Source organism: Melopsittacus undulatus, chromosome 20 (genome assembly GCF_012275295.1).
Source record: "Melopsittacus undulatus isolate bMelUnd1 chromosome 20, bMelUnd1.mat.Z, whole genome shotgun sequence".
NCBI classification, from domain to species: domain Eukaryota; kingdom Metazoa; phylum Chordata; class Aves; order Psittaciformes; family Psittaculidae; genus Melopsittacus; species Melopsittacus undulatus.
Window position 1 is genome coordinate 1,359,525 of NC_047546.1, and position 23,595 is coordinate 1,383,119.

General features: G+C 61.5%; 2 protein-coding genes across 8 annotated transcripts; both read right to left on the minus strand.

Moving 5' to 3' along the window:
- Positions 1-22,854, minus strand: LOC101873037 (cell adhesion molecule 3-like). Of its 7 annotated transcripts, none has more exons than XM_034071085.1 (11): positions 22,717-22,854; positions 13,545-13,685; positions 13,204-13,356; positions 12,929-13,066; positions 11,389-11,559; positions 10,683-10,773; positions 9,973-10,142; positions 7,815-7,925; positions 7,131-7,256; positions 6,777-6,835; positions 3,722-6,448 (listed from the first exon to the last, which is right to left on the minus strand). In XM_034071085.1, the coding sequence occupies exons 1-11, from the start codon at positions 22,784-22,786 to the stop codon at positions 6,437-6,439; spliced, it is 1,242 nt and encodes a 413-aa protein (XP_033926976.1). In that variant the 5' UTR covers positions 22,787-22,854; the 3' UTR covers positions 3,722-6,436. The 7 variants fall into 7 exon arrangements, with proteins under 7 accessions (XP_033926978.1, XP_012983920.3, XP_033926976.1 ...); XM_034071082.1 differs by having other exon boundaries at positions 6,770-6,835; XM_034071084.1 differs by lacking the exon at positions 7,815-7,925 and having other exon boundaries at positions 6,770-6,835.
- ACKR1 (atypical chemokine receptor 1 (Duffy blood group)) lies at positions 1,545-3,416 on the minus strand. Its single transcript, XM_034071108.1, has 3 exons — positions 3,288-3,416; positions 1,700-2,621; positions 1,545-1,561 (listed from the first exon to the last, which is right to left on the minus strand). Exons 1-3 carry the CDS (start codon positions 3,414-3,416, stop codon positions 1,545-1,547), a joined length of 1,068 nt encoding a protein of 355 aa, XP_033926999.1.
- Positions 22,855-23,595: the final 741 nt, after the last annotated feature.

The window sequence follows — 23,595 nt, forward strand, 5'->3', positions numbered from 1 at the left end:
GTCTGTACCCCACAGACTCTCCCTCCCGGCGGTTGCAGAGGTGTGGGGATGCCAGGACCGGTGCTCAGTGGTGCTGGGACCCTCCATCCCCACATCCCATCACCTCATGCCCCCAGCGCCGCCCGGAGCCGCGGCTTCACCACCACATCCCCCTTGATGCTGTAGCTGAGGCTGCTCCATGCCAGCAGCGCCGGCGGCAGGCGCAGGGACTGGAACGCTGCCCGCATCCTGTCGGGGCTCAGCACCGTATCCCACAGGTACACATCAGCCAGCTCCCCCGAGAAGGAGTTATAGAGGTCGAACCCCCCTCCGAATGCATCCTGCTCCTGCCCCAGCAGCACGGCCGCCTCCGGCCCCACGGCATAGCCGCGCTGCAGCCCCTTGCGTGGCCAGGGCTTCCCATCCAGCCAGAACTCAGCCACACCGGTGCCCGATTCCCACCTGGCACAGACGTGTTCCCAATCCCCACGGTTCTCGGGGGTGCGGAAGGTGACAAACTTGCCCCCCACATAGAACCGGTACTCGCCCGGTTTGGGCTTCAGCAGGAGGATCTCGTTGTCCTGAGCCTTGGTGGCATAGGAGAAGAGGCTGTGGGGCCGCGTGAGGTGGGTGTAGGAGCGCAGGCACACGGTGAAGTTGAGCAGTGGCTGCTCCGGTCGCAGCCGCAGCACCACGTAGGCATCGCTGGGGTCGTTGCGGAACACAAACACCTTGCGGTACAGGTCTGGAGGGGGGGACAGGCACAAGAAGGGGATGTGGTCCCCTCTGAGCCTTCCTCCACCCATCCCAGGCCACTGCATCCCGGACATCCCCTCTGCTGATCCCAGCATCCTTCATCCCCACTGCTCCTGCCCCATCGCATCCCCCTTACCTTCCTGTGCGCCGGTCCCCAGGAGCCCGGTGAGGATGCTGAGCCAGAGCCGCAGCGGTGCCATGGTCCCGGGTGCTGTGGTTGCACCGGGAGGCGCTGGGTTTATGGGCTGGAAGGGTGGGAGGGGAATGGCATCCCCCCAATCCCGAGCCCATTCCAAGAGGGATGATTTCACGCTGTCACAGGGCCCTGGGTCAGCCGCCTGCACGGGGCAGCCCTGGAGCTGTGCCCTGAGGGCTTCACCTCCATCCTCCCATCCCATCCCCAGGGATAAAGGGATGGAGCCCAAACCCGGAGCCATCGGCACCAGAAGAACCCCCCCGAACCCTCCATCTGCTCCCATTCCATGTGCCTTGTGACCGCACGTGGCTGCTCCGCATGGGAATAACCTTCATTATGGGCATGGAACTCCGGGATGAGCTTTTCCTGCTCCTTTAGCAGCACACACCTCCTGCTTCCCGTCCTTCAGCATTCCGGAGGCAAATGTCACCCCCGGTGCCCCCAGCCCCGGTCATTAACTGAGCTTGGCAGCACCTCCAGCACACGTATATATTGGATGCAATTCCCAGCATGAGGCTCATCCCAACTTGCCAGGAAACCCCCCCTCTCCCCCCTATTGCTTTACATGGAGCCCTCCCCATGGGTGCCCATGGCCTTGGGGAGATGCTCGAGGTCACCCCATGGTGATGCCTATGGAGCGAATGGGGGTGCCCATCACCAAGCAGTGAGGAAGGGGATGGAGATGGATGCAGCAGCTCCATGAGGCCTGGAGGAGCATTGCCTATGGGGCAGGAGCAGTGCTATGGGGCAAGGGGCCGGTGCCGGTGCCTTGGCAGAGCCATGCAGCCAGCAGCACCGCGGTGGGCCCCATCCAGCAGTGCAGCAGCCCCAGCGCCTCGCTCAGCCCCAGCGCGTAGTCGAAGTGCTGGAAGGTGCCGCAGGTCTGCGGCAGGACCTGGCTGTGCAGGAGCAGCTCCATGACCAGCGCTGCACCATATGGCACCCACAGCACCAGGAACACCCAGCTCGCGGCCAGATCCGGCGCCCGGCGCGCCCTCCACCGCGGCACGGCCAGCGTGGCCATGGGCACTGCCACCGGCAGCAGCAGGAAGAGGCAGAAGCAGAGGCCGAGGTGCAGGAGGTTCACCGGGGACATGAGGTCCACGCTGCGCCGGAGGCAGCTCGGCTCCGGCACCGCCGTGGTGCCGCTGCTGAGAGCCCCTGGTGTTGCCAAGAGCAGCGCCAGGGCCCACACGGCCACGGCCAAGCGCCGGCTCCGCGCATCCCAACGGCACCAGAAGCGGCCGCAGGAGCCGGAGGCCACCAAGAGGCCTTGGGCAAAGAGGCTCCAGTACCACAGGAGGTGCATGAGCCGGCACAGAGCCGTGCCCAGGCGCCAGCCCTGCCCAATGCCCAGCGCCACAGCCGGCAGCACCGCGGCGAACAGCCCCGTGCCCATGGCCAACTGCGACACCAGCGCCCGGCTCTGTGGCCATTGAGGCCGCTTGACCAGTGCCAGCAGCAGCGCCGCGGTGCCCAGCACGGCCATGGCACTGGTGACAGCCAGGAACGGGGGAGCCACGCGCTGGAAGACGGAGCAGTAGTGGTTATGGCACGGCGCGGCCCCATAGTCCAGAGAGGTCTCATTGCTGCCATCATCACCATCATCTTCACCATAGGAGGAGGAGAAGTTCCCCATGAGCTCCATGAGGTCCAGCAGGGAATTCCTGCTCTCCAGGAGGCTGGGGCTCTGCGGATGGGATGGATCCCAATGTGCCCCCACCGGTGCCACGGGATCCGAGCAGGGGCTTATCAGCGAGGGCCACACTATGGGGGGAGCCCGGCTCTGCTGCTCCTCAACCACATCCACCAAACCGGGATGTGCCCATGGAGCCGCAAGCACTCACCACTGGGATGCAGTTGCCCATGATGGGGGTCCTGGGATGGCTCCGGCTCAATGGGGGCTCCACAGCACCGGCTCCGAGCGGTCTCCCCCTGGCTCCTCCCGCTGCAGGGAGGTGATGGCTGCAGGCAGGAGATAAGAGCGGCTGCACCGGGCGGGTGATTCCCACTGCCAGGCCCGGAGGAAGCAGGGGCCCTGCTGCCGGGAAGGCACCGGAGCAGGACTGGGAGGCAGGGGCAGGAAATGGAGGCTTCTTGGCAGAACAGCTCCAGCTCATCAGGAACTGTGTGGATGGGACGTGCGGATGCTCTGGCTGCCGGACCGGAGTGTGCCGCTGGCAGCGCATGGAGGAGAGGGGAATCTGCTGCTCCAGCTCGGGATGGCCCAATGGGATCCTATGGGATCCTATGGGATCAGTGGGGGTGAAGCACTGGCTCCTGGGCTGCAGCGGCAGCAGCAAATGTGGCTTGGGGGAGGCTGGCGGCTGTTGTGCATGGTGAGACCATCACCAACCATAGTGGGAACGTCCTCATCCATGGTGGGAACAACCTCATCCATGGTAGGAACATCCTCATACATAGTGGGAACAACCTCATCCATGGTGAGACCATCACCATCCACGGTGGGAACATCCTCATCCATGGTGGGAACAACCTCAGTGATGGTGGGAAAACCTCATCCATAGTGGGAGCATCCTCATCCATGGTGGGAACACCCACATCCATGGTGGGAACACCCTCATCTACAGTGGGAACACCCACATCCATGATGGCAGCACCGCTGAGGGCGCTGGGGCTGACAGGGGTGATTTGGGAGCAGGAAAAAGGTCTGATTTTGGGTGAAAGGGGCCATGGGGCTGGGCCCAGCCCCTGCTTTGTGTGCTGAGCTCTGTCCCCCTCCCGGTGCCCCCCAGATCCCCCCATGGCAGAGCAGGAGGCGCAGGCAGGTCCGTGTGTGTAATCCAGATATATTTATAGGATTATTTCCCGAGATTAGCACAGGATATTAAAAGGTTATAAATCACATCGACGTCCCTCAGCTCCCCTTATGTACATACACGTCGAACACAGCACAACGACACAGCCCGTCCTCTGCCCCGTCCCGCTGCCGCCCCACAGCGTCTCCAGAGCTCCCTACAAATATGGCTTTCGTGTCTATTGAGAGTTCAGTGCCGGTGGGAAGCGGCCGGAGCCGAGCTGGAGATGCCACATCCTCCCTCCGTCCACTGCAGCCCTGGCTCCCATGGCCTGGTGATGGGCACAGGGTGGCCGTGGGGCTGGAAGCCAACGTGTGCGGGCACCGAGGTGGCCCCGGTGGCAATGGCAGGGAGGGGGTCCCCTCCTCACGGTGACACTGGTGCTGTCACCCCCATTGAGGACCTCACCCCCTCCTTGGCCAACATCACCTCTTGGGCTTAGGACAAGATGGACCAGTCCCACCTACAACCGGAGCAGCACAGGGGGTCCCCATCACCCCCATGTGCTCACACCTTGTACCCTATTGGTGACATACCTCCTATGGTGACATGGTGTGCTCACCACCACACCTCACCCTCGCCATGATCCATTCAACCACTCACAAAGTGGGTTCTCCATCACCTCGCAGCCCCATGTGTCCCCATGGCTGTGTCCCTGCATGGGTGACCTGATGTGCCCATCACCCTCACACGCACCGCAGGGCTCCATCACCCCTCCTGCTGCTCTCTTCCATCCTCCAAAGCTCTTGCTACAGCAGGACAATGGGCATCACTTGGCCCATCCATTGCTGGTGGGTCCTGCCTGTGCTGGCTCCATCCTGGACCGCAAGAGACCAAATCCCGACTGGATTGAGCCCTGGAACAGCAGCCGCAGCCTCAAAGGGGCACGAACCTCCCTGTCCTCAGCTCCCACCTTCCTGCCCTTAGGAGCAGTTACCCCCTTCCCACCCAGAGCCCCAGGTTGGGGCTTTCTTCACATCATCTACAAGACGTAGACTTGAGTCTGAACTCCCCTGGAATGACATCCATGTGTTTGGATCTGAAGGAATGACGTCTATTCCATAGCGGATGTTGGGATCTTCAGCCAAGGACCAGGCCACACGTTCATCTGTGCACAGTGATCCCCACACACAGGCTGCAAACACCATCAACTCCTTCACCCCCTTGAGCCACTCTGCCTCCTCTTCCAACCCTGCTCCTTCCATGGTGGCTTCCCTATGGGAATGCTCCTCCTGCCACGTGCTCGTGGGGTCTGGATGGGAGCGATGCTCCCCATGGAGACCTGGTACCCATGGAGACCCCTGCCCCATGGCAGAGCATGGGAGCTCTTCCTCTACCTCCCAGGTGAGGTCACCGCCTTCCAAGGGTTCCCAAAGGATTTTCCTCCTCCAGCCCACCCGAAATCCAACCAAGGGGCAGGTCCCCCTGTGTCCAAGACCAAGAGATGCTGCGATCCCGGGAAGCTGGAGATCCTCATCCCAAGGGAGAGCACCAAGACCTGGCTCCTCGGATGATGGAGCACATGAGCCCACGATGGGATCAAGAGGAAGGCCAGGAAAGCTGCTTGGATTTGCCTTGGAAGAGGCAGTGAAGAGGAAGGAGGAGGTTGGAAACCACCCCCAGCCTCCTTGGAGACCCCTTAGGACACTAAACCGGGTGTTACATTTGGAGCCAGGAGGGAAACAGCCTTTTCCAAGGGAAAAGGGGGACAGGGTGGGAATGGGATGCTCCAGGATCGGAGCCCCTTCTCCTTGCCCTTGGTCAGCTCCAGCTCAGCTCCTGCGGGTCCAGCACTGCCTCCTGCACTGAACGTCTCAATAGATGGTTGTGAATTGACCTTGGAATAGATGGTTCCGAATGGAAGTTGTATAAAGTTGAGGCCCTTTTTCCTCTGGATTCGCCCCAAAAGCTCCTCCCTCCCCCCTCCCGCTGGGGTGGGACCGGGGAGCTGCAATCCCAGCAGCTCCCAGTCTCTCCGGGGGCTCAGCGGATCCCACCCTGGAAGCTCATCCCCCTTCACACACGTTCCACACGAGGACAGCTTCCTCCCATATGGACACTGTTGGACAAGAACCACCAAGGATAAAATCAGGGCAGGGGCCTGGGTGATGCCCCAATTCCCATCCCACAGCCACCGCATCCGGGAGGGAACGCCGGGATCCCGGCGAGCGCTGGTGCCAACGGGGGCTTGCCCTGAGCCCGGAGCTGGTTTTATCCTTGGGATACCTCAAAGAAAACCAAACTGGAACGAAACGAAGGGAAGAGCGACACCGACCCCAGCCCAGGCTCCCACCCGAGGGCCCAAAGCAAAAGAGCAGCCACGAAACCAAAGCAAAGGTCCGAAGGAAGGAGGGGAATTCGCTCACTCACGGGGATGGAGGCGCAAAGCAAAGCGGGGCCGGGGCCGCCGCTCCTGGAAACCAAGGGATGGAAGAGTTCAAGCATCAGCGGCTCCGGCGCTCCCTGTCCCGCATCCCTCAGCCCGGGGCTGAGGCGCAGGGGGTGCAATGGGTTAGGGTCGTGCTCTGGTTTCCGGCGCCATCGGTGGCTCCATGGCTCGCTCTGGTCCCGGCTCAGCCCTAGATGAAGTATTCCTTCTTGTCATCACCTCCTGCCTGCCCACCCTCCGCGTTGATGATGGCGGTGTCGGCATCCGGAGCATCATCCGAGCCCTTGGCCTCGTGGGTCAGGTACGTGCCTGGGGACACACACAAGGGGTTCGGTGTCATGGGGGTGCTGCTGTCACCCCACTCCCATACAAAGCAGGGAGAGGGGCGAGAGCCCCAGGGCTGGACAATGGAAGTGATGGGAAAATCCTTTGGGCTCGGCCTGCAATGGAAAAGTCACTGGGATGAGCCCGGCCGGGGACGGAGCTCGAGGCTTTCGCTGTCATCCCGAGCCAGGAGGTGAAGCTGCTTCTGCTGCCCTCCCATCTGCTCCCCCCATCCCTGTGTTCCCTATGGAATGCGGAGCGCTCCGAGGGGCCGGGCTCAGGGCAGGGTGGGGGGCTCTTACTCACACATCACCTCTGCTGCCTTTGGCCGCTGTCTGGATGTGACCGTCTCCCCGTGTCTTATGCACATACCTGCCGGGATGGGGACATGGAAGTGGCGGAGGGGAAGGAGGAAGGTGAGGGATGGAGGGGAGGCCGCGGTGATGGGTACCGAGCCATGGAAGGACATGGAGGAACAAGGGCAGGACCTGGTGCTCCCCAGCTCCAAGGATGCGCTGGGTGATGTCCACGCTGGTGCTGGTGCCACCGCGGGCACAGGGAGCCCGGAGGGCTCCGGATCGCGTTGTTGGGATGTGGAGCTGCCCCTTCACCCCTAACCCCATGTGTGGGGCTCAGCTCCGCGGCCCTGGCCCCACGCGCTCGGTACCTTTGTGTCTGATCAGGTAATGGCCCAGGACGATGAGGAGGCTGAGCAGGAGGAAGACGATGACGGCCACGACGCCGCCGATCACCGCGTGGTATGTGCTGGAGGTGGAGGGCACGGGGCTGGCATCTGGGGACACAGAGGGGGAAATGCTGCGGCACCGGCTCAGCACCGCACGGCCCCATCCTGACACACACCAGGGTAAAGGGGAAGGGAAGGAGGCAGCAGGGAAGCGAGGACGGGAAAGCATCAGCCTCTGGTGCTGGATCTGGATGAGCTGCAATGGGAAACCCCATCCCTTTGCCTGGCGGCAGCACCGGGACCACGCTCTGTGCAGCCCAGGTACCTCCGGGATGGGATTTGCCCATGGATGGCACACGATGCACCCCGAGTCCTGGGATCCTGCATTAGGGACACATCCGCCTTCCATTCCTCGCTCCTTGTGCCCATGAGCTCAGGGAGGGGATGGAGCCATAGAACCACACGGACAGGACACAGGGACAAACAGGACACAGGGATAACGCTCCACATGGACACAAAGCTCACGGGCAGCCAGGACCCCGTGGGGCTGGATGGTGGCTGCAGAGCCCACATGCACACAGGGGGGCACCTGGGGTGTGAGTGGGTCCCTGTCCTCCTATGGAGCTTGTGGCATCCATAAAGAGAAGGAAAAGGAGCTTACGGTACCTTGGATGGGAGCTGGAGTGAAGGATGAAGCGGTGGCCATGGAAGCATGAGAGATGGGCTGGGAAGGGCCCGGAGTGGAGTGAACGTGTGGGGTGGGGAGCTGGGGAAGATCTGGGGAGGACAAGAACACAGGGACACGAATCAACCCCGGGGGGTGATAGAGCTCAGGGCTCCTTCTGCTCCCCCTTCCTTGGCCATGGGTCCTGCTCCTCATCTCCTGCTGGGAGCATCATCCCATCTCCTGCCCCATGGGATCCACCTGCCCGGGAATGCTGACACTGGGAAGCATCCGGATGCTCCAGTGATGGGCAAAAGAAGGAGAGTTTGGGAAGGGAACTGAGCCTCAATGAGGAGCTCATCTGCTGGGACACGCAGTGGGTGAGGGATGCTGGAGTCCTGGCTGCCTACGGAGGGTGCTGAGCCCATAGGTGGGTGCTGAGCGCCCTTGGCAGCACAAAACTGGTCCCTGCACAGAGCTCAGACCCACAGGGATGGGGGGACATGGGGGTGATGGAGGAACAGGACAGGGGGGCTTGGGTGCCACTGGTGCCATGCACTGCGTCTACCCCAGCCACATTGATGGGGAGGGATGCTGAGGGTGCCCAGTACAGGAGGGGAAGGAATGGGATGGGAAGGGAAGAGCTGGAGCATGTAGGAGAGCTGGAAGATGGGACGTCCAAGGCTGGTAGAGAGAAGAGAGATGGCAAAAAGAGAGGAGAACCCCAAATCCAAGGCCAGATCCACAGGGAAACAGGCTCCTACCAACACGGGGTGGTACCAGCAGCAGCTCCAGGCGCAGCACACGGAGCTCGGACACGGCAGGACACAAGGACACGGTGGCAGAGAACAGGCAGGGCAGGGGGAGGTGGTGGGGGGACAGCACCGACCCCTTCCCATGCAGGAACACGGGATGCAACATGCCAGGAACACGGGATGCAACACGCCAGGAACACGGGATGTAACATGCCAGGAACACGGGATGCAACATGCCAGGAACACGGGATGCAACACGCCAGGAACACGGGATGTAACATGCCAGGAACATGGGATGCAACACGCCAGGAACACGGGATGTAACACGCCAGGAACACGGGATGTAACACGCCAGGAACACGGGATGCAACACGGGATGCAGCGCAAACAGCAGCTCAGGAGCACGGGATGGGGCTGCCAGGGCACCTCGTGCTTTGGAGCCGGCTGGGAATGCTCTTTGGCTCGTGGAGGTATCACACAGAGGCTCGGGAGCTGCGGCAGCCTCTGCTCCTGTCCCAGAGGCTCTAGGCTGCAGCAGCTCCCCCAGTGCATCTGCTCACATTCCCCAGCAGAGGCAGCAGGGACCAAGCTGCACACACGCACCCACATCCCTGCATCTATGCATGCATCCCTGCACTCATTCATCCATCCCTGCAACCCTGCACCCATGCATCCATCCCTGCACCCATGCATCCATCCCTGCAACCATGCATCCATTCCTGCATCCCTGCACCCATGCATCCATCCCTGCACCCATGCATCCATCCCTGCAACCATGCATCCATTCCTGCATCCCTGCAACCATGCATCCATTCCTGCACCCATTCATTCATCCCTGCACTCATTCATCTATCCCTGCAACCATGCATCCATCCATCCCGGCATCTATGCATCCATCCCCGCACCCATCCATCCATCCCCGCACCCATCCATCCATCCCCGCACCCATGCATCCATCCCTGCATCCTTGCAGCCATTCATCCATCCCGGCATCTATGCATCCATCCCTGCACCCATTCATCCATCTCTGCACCCATCCATCCATCCCCGCACCCATCCATCCATCCCTGCACCCATCCATCCATCCCTGCACCCATTCATCCATCCCTGTATCCATTCATCCATCCCTGCACCCATCCATCCATCCCCGCACCCATGCATCCATCCCTGCATCCCTGCAACCATGCATCCATCCCTGCACCCATTCATCCATCCCTGCACCCATCCATCCATCCCTGTATCCATTCATCCATCCATCCCTGCACCCATCCATCCATCCCTGTATCCATTCATCCATCCCTGCAGCCATCCATCCATCCATCCATCCCTGCACCCATCCATCCATCCCTGCACCCATCCATCCATCCCTGCATCCCACAGGGCTCACACATCCAGCCCCGCTTACCGCTGACGTCCAGGTTGTACTTGGCCACGACGCTGCCCATGGAGCTGGTGGCCGTGCACACGTAGGTGCCACTGTCGCTCTTGTTGAGGAAGGGGAAGATGAGGACACTGTCGGAGCTGAGCTGCAGGGGAGCATCACTGCCCTCCTTCTCCCATAGGAACTCCTGGGGGCTGCGGGGTGGGATCAGGGTGAGGGGGGTTAAACAGGAGGGAAACAGCTCCATGAGGGTCCTGAAGGGGAGACCTGAGAGCAGCTCCAGTGCCTGAAGGGGCTGCAGGAAACCTGGAGAGGGGCTTGGGACAAGGGATGCAGGGATGGGACAATGGGAATGGCTTGAACCTGCCCGAGGCTGAGCTGAGCTCTTAGGCAGAAGCTGTTCCCTGTGAGGGTGCTGAGGCGCTGGCACAGGGTGGCCAGAGAAGCTGTGGCTGCCCCATCCCTGGCAGTGCTCAAGGCCAGGTTGGACACAGGGGCTTGGAGCAGCTGCTCCAGTGGAAGGGGTCCCTGCCCATGGAGCTGGATGAGCTTTAAGGGCCCTTCCCACCCAACTCGTTTGTGATCCCAGGACACATCCCATGTAAGAAAGACCAGGATGGATCCTCTGCTCCAGGGGGTCTGTGCCCAGCCCGAAGCCCACCCGGTGCCACCTCCAGCACCTTGAGGCTGCTCTAGGGACCCCACTGGAGGAGCAGGAGCCGATGGGTCCTTACATGGGGTTGCCCTGCCCATCGCACTGCAGCTGCAGCTTCTCTCCCTCCCGTGGGTACTGTGGATGGGGCTCGATCTTCGCTGTCGGCTTGTCTGGGGATGGAGAGAGGCAGCGTCAGCGGCCGGCACCCCAAAACCCTGCCCCATACACGGCATGCACCCCAAAACCCTGCCCCATACACGGCATGCACCCCCCAAAACCCTGCCCCATACACGGCATGGACCCCCCCCAGCACCCCAAAACCCTGCCCCATACACGGCATGGACCCCCCAGCACCCCAAAACCCTGCCCCATACACGGCATGGACCCCCCAGCACCCCAAAACCCTGCCCCATACACGGCATGGAGCCCCCAGCACCCCAAAACCCTGCCCCACACATGGCATGGACCCCCCAAAACCCTGCCCCACACACAGCATGGACCCCCCCCAGCACCCCAAAACCCTGCCCCACACACAGCATGGACCCCCCCAGCACCCCAAAACCTTGTTCTATGGGTGCAAGGACCAGCCAGCACCCCAAAACCTTGTCCCATGAGGCACAAGCACTCCCCCAGCATCCCAAACCCCTGCCCCACACTATGCAGGGACCCATATGCACGACAACTCCATGTCCCTGCATGTGTCGGTGCTGAGCTGTGGGGATGCTGAGGCTCTTCCATCTCCTATCCCCCTTCCCCATAGATCCCTTCCCAATCCCCCCACGTACAGTGAACCTGCAGCTTCTGTGTGGTTGACCTCTCTGCGTTCTGCAGTGACTCGTGGTCCACGGTGCAGGTCACCTCGGCCTCATTGTCCTCCTTGGTCACCCGGAATTCCACACGGCTGCTCACGGTGAACGTCTTCCCATTGGGATCCTCCACCACCTCCGTGCCCTCATCTGCATGGGGGGGATAGGGGAGGCTCAGGATGCGGATGGTGCCGACCCCGATGTGGAGCATCCCTCGGGGCCGGGTACCACCGTGGTCCATGGTGGATGCAGATGATGCCGACCCTGATGCAGAGCATCCTCGGGGCCAGGCACCACCGTGGTCCACGGTGGATGCGGATGATGCTGACCCCAATGGGAGCATCCCTTGGGGCCGGGTACCACCATGGTCCACAGTGGATGCAGATGATGCCAACCCCGATGGGAGCATCCCTTGGGGCTGGGTACCACTGTGGTCCACGGTGGATGCAGATGATGCCGACCCCGGTGGGAGCATCCCTTGGGGCCGGGTACCACCATGGTCCACAATGGATGCGGATGATGCCGACCCCGATGGGAGCATCCCTTGGGGCTGGGTACCACCATGGTCCACAGTGGATGTGGGTGATGCCAACCCCGATGCAGAGCATCCCTTGGGGCTGGGTACCACCATGGTCCACAGTGGATGTGGGTGATGCCAACCCCGATGGGAGCATCCCTTGGGGCTGGGTACCACCGTGGTCCACGGTGGATGCGGATGATGCCAACCCCGATGCAGAGCATCCCTTGGGGCTGGGTACCACTGTGGTCCACGGTGGATGCGGATGATGCCGACCCCAATGCAGAGCATCCCTTGGGGCTGGGTACCACTGTGGTCCACGGTGGATGTGGATGATGCCGACCCCGATGTGGAGCATCCCTTGGGGCTGGGTACCACTGTGGTCCACAATGGATGCAGATGATGCCGACCCCAATGGGAGCATCCCTTGTAGCCGGATACCACCGTGGTCCACAATGGATGTGGATGATGCCAACCCCGATGCAGAGCATCCCTTGGGGCTGGGTACCACTGTGGTCCACAATGGATGTGGATGATGCCGACCCCAATGCAGAGCATCCCTTGGGGCCGGGTACCACCGTGGTCCACAATGGATGCAGATGATGCCGACCCTGATGGGAGCATCCCTTGGGGCCGGGTACCACCGTGGTCCACAGTGGATGTGGGTGATGCCGACCCCGATGGGAGCATCCCTTGGGGCTGGGTACCACTGTGGTCCACCGTGGATGCGGATGATGCCGACCCCAATGCAGAGCATCCCTCGGGGCCGGGTACCACTGTGGTCCACGGTGGATGTGGATGATGCCGACCCCGATGGGAGCATCCCTCAGGGCTGGGTACCACCGTGGTCCACAATGGATGCAGATGATGCCGACCCCAATGGGAGCATCCCTTGGGGCTGGGTACCACCGTGGTCCACAATGGATGCGGATGACACCGACCCCAATGCAGAGCATCCCTTGGGGCCGTGTGGTCCATGGTACCCAGGGTTTTGGCACCCACCTTTGAGCTCCTTGTTGCCCTTCCTCCAGCGGAGCTGTGCCGCGGGTTTGCTGCCCGACGAGCGGCAGGTCAAACGCGCCAGCTTCTCCTCATCGATGGGCTGCTCGTGCCCGAAGATCTGCGGCTTCTGGGGCACCCCTGGGGCACAACGGGGGGGGGGGAGGGGGGGTGAGTGCTGCCAGACGGGCAGGGGATGCAGGGGATGGGCAGGAGTCTCAGGCAGGGGATGCAGGGGATGGGCAGCAGGAGATGCAGGCCATGGGCATCAGCCTTACCCAGCACGGTGACCAGGGCCTTGGCAGTCCGCACGGGCATGGTGAAGAGGGAGCAGGTGTATTCCCCCTCATCCGACAGCACCACATCACTGATGCTGATGGTCAGCTCGTTGGGGGTGGATTTCTCCAGCTGGATCCTGTTATCCCGCAGGGCTGGGGCAGAGCCACAAGGGGTGAGTGCCAGGCTGGGTACCACATCCCCCCTACCCCCTCATGGCATCAATGGAGGTGGGAAACAGTGTGAGCATCACCTCAGCACCATCACCACCCTCAGCACCATCACCACCCTCTGCCCCCGGTCCCAAAGCCGGCTCCTCTCCCATCCCCATTCCCAATTGTACCTCTTTTCTCCCCAAAGTAGAGGGTCTGCTGGGCAGGATTGGACCATTGCAGTGAGGAGTCATCGGGATCCTCCACTTGGCACTTGAGGACCACGGTACCACCGGTCACCACAGTCTCATCCGACGTCGTGGGCTGGCTCTCTGGATGCAGAAGGGATGGGTGAGAAGGGGCCTGGATCCACCAGGATCACCCAGCACCCAAGGGAAGGAACAGGCCCCAAGCCCTTGGGATATGGAGGGATAAAGGTGATTTCCAGCTGATCCCAAGCCCTGGATGGTCCAACTGGGGCAGGGAATGGGGTCCCCCTGGTTCAGCTGCTCTGGGTGGTAGCATGGGGGGGACAAAGGGAGCAGGGATATAGGGAGCAGGGATAAAGGGAGCAGGGATATAGGGAGCAGGGATATAGGGGGCAGGGATAAAGGGAGCAGGGATATAGGGAGCAGGGATATAGGGAGCAGGGATATAGGGAGCAGGGATATAGGGGGCAGGGATAAAGGGAGCAGGGATATAGGGAGCAGGGATATAGGGGGCAGGGATAAAGGGAGCAGGGATAAAGGGAGCAGGGATATAGGGAGCAGGGATAAAGGGAGCAGGGATATAGGGAGCAGGGATATAGGGGGCAGGGATAAAGGGAGCAGGGATATAGGGAGCAGGGATATAGGGAGCAGGGATATAGGGAGCAGGGGACAACAGGGACCTGCTCTCAGGCACACACCAGCCCTGCTTTCCCATTGGGATCTGGCCCCACTTCACATGGAAGAGGATGGTTGGTGCCCATCAGGCATGAGCGGATCCAGGTGGGAGCAGGGATACATCAGGATGTGGGAAGCTCTGCTCCAGCACCCCAGGAGCAGCAGCAAACTGGGGCTCCCACCAGCACCCACAGCATGGGATGCTCCATTGGCCACGTCCAGAAAGAGCATCCATGGCCCATTGAAATCCATGGGGAACACAGCCCATGGCCTGCTCTCTGTCAGTGCTATTGCTCACACTGGGCTGTGCTTCCTCACCTAAGGAATTGTCCTTCCTTCCTTCCGACTCCTCGGAGGGCTCCAGCAGCCCAAGGGCAGGGAAGAGCAGCCCTGGGATCAGGTGTCCCCCAAGGACAACTATTCCAGGACACGGGATGTGCCAGCAAGCACAGGGGACAAGGGGGACACAGGCTCCTCTGCATCCCCTCCTCATCCAGCTCCATCCATGGAACACGGACACTGTGCCCATTGCTCTGCACTCATGGCTCAAGGGGCTTCACATCATCTCACTCCATTTAGGCAGGGACACGGCCTCAGCATCCTGTGGGATGCAGCCCATGCAGGCGGATGGCACAGCCGTGCTTCCCTGCTGCCCACCACCAGTTACCAGGAGAGGGATGCAAGCGGCTCCAGCCCATTTCCCACTTGGAATGACGAAGGGAAACACTTTATTCCACTCCTAATGTGAATTCCCACAGGGAGCAGGATGGAGCGAAGAGGTTTTGGAGGGGATGAGGCTGTCAGAGCTCATCCCAGCTCCAGGAAAACCAGGGCTGGGAATGACATGGATCCCTCTCCTGCTCCCAGCAGCCACCACTACCAGAGATGCTTCCAATTGGGACTAAAGGCATTCCCAAGGTGAAGCTGAGGCCATGGGGACACATCCCTGCACATCCCACCCTGGAATCCCATAGCCGGGGCCGTTATCCCGGTTCCCCTTCATGCTGCTCCGGCTGCAATGCTGGGATGAGGCTGCTGTGAGTCGCTGTTGTCCCTATTCCAAGCACTCCAACGTCAGCTGAGGACAGCAAAACCCACCCAGAGCAGGCCCATCCCTTAACAACACCAGCACCACCAGTACCGGGTATGGGGAGAGGCTCAACAAGCAGGATGGAACCATGGAATGGTTTGGGATGAAGGGAGCTTAAAGCCGGAAACCCGGATGCAGTGAAGGCTTCCAGCTCTCCCCAGCACAAGGGTGAATCCAGCTGCTGTGAACCCAGGATGTGCTGGATGCTTGGGTACCATCTGCCCACAGCCAGGACAGAGCTGATGCTCTCCATGTCCCAGAGGCCACCCGAGCTCCTGCAGCACCACATACCCAGGGATTGTACATCCCATCTGCTTCCAGGGGCTGGGTCATCACCTGGAGCATCCTCAGGGATGCAGGAAGCAGCAGCATCCACACCAACCTCCGTGGGGCAACTGAGGGCTCCCAAAGGAGGCACTTCCAGGTAGGATCCACTTGGGCACATCCATCCCGAGGGCTGCAAAAGCATTTCTATGGGGCAGAAGCAGCCCCAAAGGGCATCCCCACAGCTCAAACCCCTCCAATGCCATTGACCCACAGCCCAAACCCTCTTATCCCTTTCCTCCTCCTCTTCAGCCTGGTTCCAGCACCCAGATCCCACCTTTCCCTGTTGACAGACGTTTTCCAAGGCCAGGGATCTCCTCCGAGCCTGGGTTTGAATCCTTCCCTCCCCATCACCTGCACAGCTCCAATCCCAGCCGCATCCTGCCACATGGAGCAGCCTGGCCAGGGTGGGTTCCAAACCCATCCAAATGGGCTCTGACATCTGCTGCACCAGCTGAGCTGCAATTCCACAGTCTGGGATACCCAGAGCCCAACTTCCAGCTCCTCCTCACCAGATCTTGTCACAGAGGGAAAACCTGCTCTGGTTTCGGTGCATCTGCTCCATCCTCCTCTTCCCTCCATGGCTGCCTTTGGAATCCGGCCTCAGGCAGGGGGTTCATCCCTCTGGGAAGCACAGGGCACGGAGCCTCCTGCAGCCTGCCCTGGGAGGGTGCTGAGATGCTGGCACAGGATGGGGCTGTGCTTGTCCATAACAGAGCCCAGCTCCCATCCCCACACATGGAGCTGGGATCCTCTATCCGGATGCATCCCTCAGTGTGCTCCAGGGGAGGCCACATAAGGTGCTTTGGTTGCAGCCTCCATCACCCCATTGCTGCTCCAAAGGGCACCAGGACCCGATCCTGGGTGATTCCTAAGCTGCATCCTCCTTCCAGAGCTCGGGAATTCCATCACCCCTGACAGACCCTGCGAGCCCAAGGAGCAGCAAGGAGAGGAGATCCTGGCTCCAAGTGCTGCTGGATCCCAGGATGCTCCATCCCCATTTCCTCCTCACACTCCCACCCTGTCCCAGTGCTCCGGAGCTGGATCAGCCCCATTGCTGGGATGGGAGCTGGGGAACCCTGGATGGCAGCAGCTCCACTCCATGTTTGTGTGTTCACACGGGTCTGGTGGCTCCACAAAGGCACCATAAGGGAATCCCAGTGCTCCTGAGGCCACACGGATGGGAGGATGCAGCCAACAAAGGCCCAAGCTCCATGTCCTTGTGCAGGGATGAGGAGGGGAAAGCCCAGTTCTGGACCATGCATCCCAGCATCAAATCCATCCGCAAAGGGGGCTGCTTCCCATGGGATGGAGCATTGGCTCAGGCGGGCGATGGGCAATGCTGACCCTCCTGTTTGACAGCAAACAGCTGATAACTCCTCTCTGGAGCCTGTTCCTTCGCTCCCAGCCCAAGGCCAATCTCCGGCACTGCTGTTGCCAAGGGAACCAGCTCTTTGCTTTGACAGATCTGGTTTAAGGCTCTCCTGCTGCCCAGTGAGGCGTCGCGGGAGCTTCCCATGCCCTGGAATGTGGCTCCGTGCTTTGGAGGCATCCGAACGCTCCAGAGCTCTGCCCAAGGAGCAAAGGGAGGCTGTGAAGGGTGTTTGTAATGGGAGCAGATGGGGAAGCTCCCATCCGAGGGGACAGCGCATCCATGGGTACCACGCATCCATGGGTACCACACATTCATGGGTACCACACATCCATGGGGACAGCACATCCATGGGTACCACACATCCATGGGTACCACACATTCATGGGTACCACGCATCCATGGGTACCACGCATCCATGGGTACCACAGCATCCATGGGTACCACGCATCCATGGGTACCACGCATCCATGGGGACAGCACATTCATGGGTACCATGCATCCATGGGTACCACACATCCATGGGTACCACGCATCCATGGGTACCACGCATCCATGGGTACCACAGCATCCATGGGTACCACGCATCCATGGGTACCACGCATCCATGGGTACCATGCATCCATGGGGACAGCACATCCATGGGTACCACGCATCCATGGGTACCACACATCCATGGGTACCACGCATCCATGGGTACTGCGCATCCATGGGTACCGCGCATCCATGGGTACCACACATCCATGGGTACCACGCACCAATGGGCACCACGCACTGATGCTTCCTGCAAGGATGGGAGGGAAGAGGCATTTCAAGGGGTGAGGATACAGGTTCAGCTCTGCTCTGGTCTTCCAGTCCTGGGAGTTCCCATATCCCACTGGATGCCCAATGGGAAGCGCTCTCAGCACTGGCTGTGGCTGCAGGGTCTGTCCTGTTTGGAGGTGACATCCCCAGCATCCCAAGGAGAGGAAACCCAAAAGGCAGGAACCAAATCCAGGGAGATGGGAGACAAACCCCCCTGGGAAGCACTGTAATGCTGACCTGTGCCTGTGTGCTCAAGGGGGAAGGGGTCTGGAGACACCACCAGGCCCATCTCTCCCCATGGCTTCCACATCAGGCTGGGAGATGGAGCAATGGCACAGAAAGGAGCAGCAGGCATGGACACCACCAACCACATCCCACCTCAGGGAACAGCTCCTCATAGGGCCAGGGGGTCCCAACCATCCCCTGGTACCACCAGCCCTGTGTGAGGAAGGGATCCCGGCTCTTGCACAGCATCTGCATGTACTCATTCCAGAATCCTGGAATGGTTTGTGTTGGAAGGGACCTTAAAGCTGATCCTGCTCCAACCCCTGCTGCAGGCAGGGACACCTTCCATTAGAGCAGCTGCTCCAAGTCCAACCTGGCCTTGAGCACTGCAGGGATGGAGCCGCCATCAGCACAACCTGTTCCTGCTATTCCCTGGATACGGAGGCCTGGAAGCAGCCACAGAAGCTTTGGTCTGAAGGTAATGCCCCATATGGGGCTCAGTAAATCCACAGCCTGAAGCATTTAAGGTGAGGAAGAGGAGGTGGAGCCTGGCCTGGAGCATCACCTGAGGAAGAGGCAGGTCCCTGCAGCACCAAGGGGAGGGTCTCACAGCCACAGGGCACCAGGAAAGATGCCACCATCCATGTTAGAGCCGATGGCACCGCAGTCCCCAGGCAGAGGGAGCCGGTACCCACAGCATCACACCGGAGGCAGAGCATGATGCCAGGCAGGTGACTGGAATGGTTAAACACATTCCTGCCCATCCCTCAGCACGGATCCCTGCTTCCCTGCATCCCAACCACAACAGAGCATCCCTGCATCCGAACCCAGCCTGGCTCCAATCCATCCTTGGGAAGGACCACACAGCCCGGGGGGAATGTGGGAGCTCTTTCAGAGCAGGAGGGAGAGCCCCATAGCATAGGATCACAGAATGGGACCTTAAAGCTCATCCAGTTCCACCCCCTTGCCACAGGCTTCAGACCCACTATTCCAGGCTGGATATTCCCAACCTGCCCTGGAAATGGGGATGGAGGCAATGGGGCAGGAGGTGATTTGCACCCCTCCATTGCTGCGTGATGAAGGGGAGGTGGAGGTGATGCTGCCGCTTCACTCCATGGCTGTGGGGCCCTGGCCAAGAGCAGAGGGGAGAGAACTGGACCAGATGGTTCAAGCTGAGCTGACCCAGTAATGGAGAGGAGGAGGAGGAGGATCCGATGCAGCTGACTCCAGGGCTGGCATCGCCCCCGAGGCCCCATGGAGGAGGCAGCTCAATCTGTGCTGCTCAATCAGCGGCCGGGGCTGGGGTAGGAGCTGCAGAAGGCACCGGTGGTACCAAACCAGGCACCGGTGGTACCAAACCAGGCACCGGTGGTACCAAACCAGGCACCGGTGGTACCAAACCAGGCACCGGCACAGGGAGCAGCCCCTGCTCTGCCACACGGATCCATTGGGGTGTCATGGCAAGCACCGAGACCAGCACCCCATGGCACCTGCATCCTGCTCCTCCTCATGGGTGGCACCATGATGGGGTAAACCAGGCTGAACCCAGCCCAGTGCACCCAAGTGATAACGTTGGTGTGAGCACCCAGATGTAGACGCCTCCAGTTACTCCGGCAATCCCAACACCTCTGGAAGGCGAGAATTCCAGGCGGAGGGAGAAGAGGCAGCATCCAGCACACAGAGACCTCCCAGGCAGGGAATCCTCCATCCCCATCCACATAAGGATGGTGCCCACACTTGGAGGTGATTTAGGTCTGTTGGGAATTCCTTCTCCTCCAACCAGGAAGCTCCCAGCAAACCCCCCCCCAGTCCACAGCAGCCAAATGCCATGGTCAGGACAGCGGCAGAATTCCTGCCCCCCGGCAGTGATGCCAGCACATCCCTCACTGTCTGGGTATGCGGTGGGATCACCACTTGATCCCATGCATTGTCTCCAAATCCAGTGTTGCCCGTTGAGCCTAATGCATTGTGCCAGTGGCTCCCGCACTGCCCAGGCTGGATGCTCTGCTCCAGCCAACATCCTCATCCCAGGATCATTCATTGCTTCCTATGGGTGATCCATCACCCGGGATCAGGCCATGGAGCAACACCTGCACCTCACCAGCGTGTCCCTGCTCCAAGGTGTATGGACAGCTCTGGGGCCATGTGAATGATGTGCTCCCACCACCCAGCCCTGCACACCAGGGCTCATCCCACTGATGCCATGGGCTGGAGGTCCCAGATTCCCACAGGACCGGAGCTGACACCTCCTCAAAGCTTCATTCAGGGCGATGGGATCATCACCTGCTCCAGTGCCAGAGATGGGGGAACCCTGTGGGACCCCAAACCTCTCCCTGTGCTCCTACCCCTGCTCCCACACAGCGCAGATGATTCCTCATTGGAAGGACACCATCTGGAAGCACAGGACAGAGAAGGCTCCTGGGATGGGGCCAGCCTGAACCTGCCTCCCTGCAGCACCACAGAGCTCATCTCACCTGGCTCCATCTCAAGGGGGTCTCCAGAGCATCCTCACCCATCGGGGATGTGGGGCACAAGGCACCCAGGGAGCCAGAGCATCAACAGCCACAGAGCTGCCCCATATGCCCCCCCAAGCTCCAGGACCGGTAACACTGAGGCTTCTCCCAGCAGGAGCAATGCAAGCCATGAGTGGAGCAGCTCCGGTACAGTGAGACCGGAGCTCAGCTCCCCCCGTGCCCACAGAGGGGTGAGGCTGCCACCCAGCAGCCCCGAGCAGCCGGGTTCTGGCACACGGTGGTTTCCCATAGGACAACAGTGGGACACTGTTCAAACAACGGGTTACACAACTCCGAGGGCACTGACTCCATGGGGGGAACAATCCTCGGAGCAGGAACAACCACGCACCCAACCCAAACACGGAGGAATCTGCTGACAGCAGCACAACCCCAGCCAAGCACACACAGCCCCGGGGGGGGGCACCGGCTTCCAGCACCAGGGAGACTCCCTGGAGCTCCGCTGGGCTCTGCCCATGGGGGGAGCTCCGGAATGGGGAGCACTGGTCAGCAAGGAGGAGGTGGGTTCTCCATCCCTGCTTTGGGAAGGGGGCTGCGGAGCGGCTGTCCCGGCTGGAATGCTGTGCTGAGGGGCACTGACAACCGAGACATGCCAGGAGCTTCCCAAGCATCCTCCATCCATGCATCCATCCATGCATCCATCCCCTCTGCTCCCAAAGGCTCTGTGGGGTCTGGGCATGGAGCACTGGGCAGCTCAGGGCCAGGGCTGGGCCCCAGCAGCAGGAACCAATCCTGCAGTGTCATCATCCAGGCTGTGTCCTGCCCCAGGACCACACCAGGTCACAGCCACCCCTCCTAAGGGGGACCCGGGTGCTGAGCACCCCCTGGTGCTGTGCCCGCACATGGGGCCGGGCAGCACCCACACACTCTGTGCCTCTTTCGGGCTCCTGTGGGAGGTTACGTGGCCAGAACCAGAATAAACCCTGGGATTCGTGGATGGGAACGCAGCCATGGAGCAGCACCAGCCCCCAGAGCAGCTCTGTCCGTGACAACCACCTCCTCCAGCGCCGCCATGGGGCTTGGACCCACATCCCTCACGCTCCATCCACCCCAGCAGCCATGGGAAGCCCATTCCCAAGCTGGAATTGCCTCCCTGCTTCCAGCATCCACAGGCAGGGGCTCAGACAGCGCTTGGACCCTTTCCCACTGCAACACCCAACCCCCCCCCCCACCAAAACACAGACGCTGCTGCCGCTCCCTGCGACCTGCTCCTCATCCAAACACATTCCCGACGATTGGATCACGGACACCGCAGCCGGGATCGCGGCTCTGGAGCTGGGCAGTGATGGAGACCCGGGCTCTGGAGCTGGGCAGTGATGGAGACCCTGGCGCTGCCATTGCCGAGCTCTCCCCAAAATGACATTCGCCGTTACCGATAAACACCCTTTGTCTCCATCCAGCCCCGTGTGCGGAGCCAACCGGATGGATGCACCGCGCATCCCGGTGGGATGCACAGCGGACACCGATGGAGGGGGGGGGGGTCCCACCGGGCTGGACCGGGGGGATACAACCGGACCCCCCCCCCCCCCGGGGGCACCGCCGCCGCCTCCCCCCCCCCCCCCCCCCGGCGGCTCCACCCGCGCCGCCGCCCGCCGGGGCCTGTCTGGAACCTTCCGCCGCCCCGGCCCCGCCCCGGGCGGTGCGCGGGGATGGGGGCACCCGGTGGGGCAGCACCGGCGCCGCCGTGACCTTGAGCCCCACCGGGAGCGACCCCCCCCCCCATCCCCATCACCGGACCCACACCGGGAGCGGCATCCGCCGGGTCCCTGCTCGCCGTGACCCACATAACGGCGGCGGCGGCCGCAACCTGTCGCTCGGTGCGGGGGTCCCGGCGGTGCCCGGTACCGGTGATACCCGGTGCCGGTGATACCCGGTGCCGGTGATGCTCGGTCCCGGTGATACTCGGTCCCGGTGATACCCGGTACCGGTGATGCCCGGTCCCGGTGATACTCGGTCCCAGTGATGATACCCGGTCCCGGTGATACCCGGTCATACCCGGTCCCGGTGATACCCGGTCCCGGTGCTGCCCGGTCCCAGTGATGATGCCCGGTCCCAGTGATGATACCCGGTCCCGGTGATACCCGGTCCCAGTGATGATACCCGGTCCCGGTGCTGCCCGGCCCCGGTACTCACCGTCTCGGGAGAGGTTTCCCCGTGCAGCACCGCAGCAGACGAGCAGCAGCAGGAGCCCGAGCGGCAGCATCGCGGCGGTGCCCGAGCCGCAGAGCGGAGCCTCCGGTAGCACCGACCAGGGTGTCGGGGCTGGGGCCGGCGGTGCGGCAGCGGCGCGGGTTAAATAGAGCGCGAGGAACAGACCATTCGTGCCGGGGGGGGGGGTGGAACGGACGGCGGCGGGGGGGGGGTGGTGATGGGGGGGGAACGGCGCTGATGCCGCCCCCCCCCCCCCCGGCCCCCGTGTAAACATCACCGCTCTGGCCGCCCCCCCTCCCCCCCCCCCCCTCGGGGCGCGGTGGTGCGCTCCACATGCGCGACTCCCCGCGGGAGGCAGGTGCGGTGCCGGTGATCCCGGTGGTGATCCCGGTTATTCCAATGGTGATCCCGGTTATTCCAATGGTGATCCCGGTTATTCCAATGGTTATCCCGGTTATCCCAGTGGTGATCCCAGTTATCCCAATGGTGATCTCAGTTATGCCAATGGTGATCCCAGTTAGCCCAGTGGTGATTCCGGTTATCCCGGTGGCGATCCCGGTTAGCCCAATGGTGATCCCGGTCATCCCAATGGTGATCCCGGTTATTCCAATGGTGATCCCGGTTATCCCGGTGGCATTCCCAGTTAGCCCAGTGGCAATCCTGGTTAGCCCAATGGTGATCCCGGTTATCCCACTTGTGATCCCGATTACCCAGTGGTGATCCCAGTTATTCCAATGGTGATCCCAGTTATCCCAGTGTTTATCCCGGTTATTCCAGTGTGATCCCAGTTATACCAGTGGTGATCCCGGTTATCCCAATGATGATCTCGATGGTCCCCGTGGTCCTGGCAGCCCCCGTTCC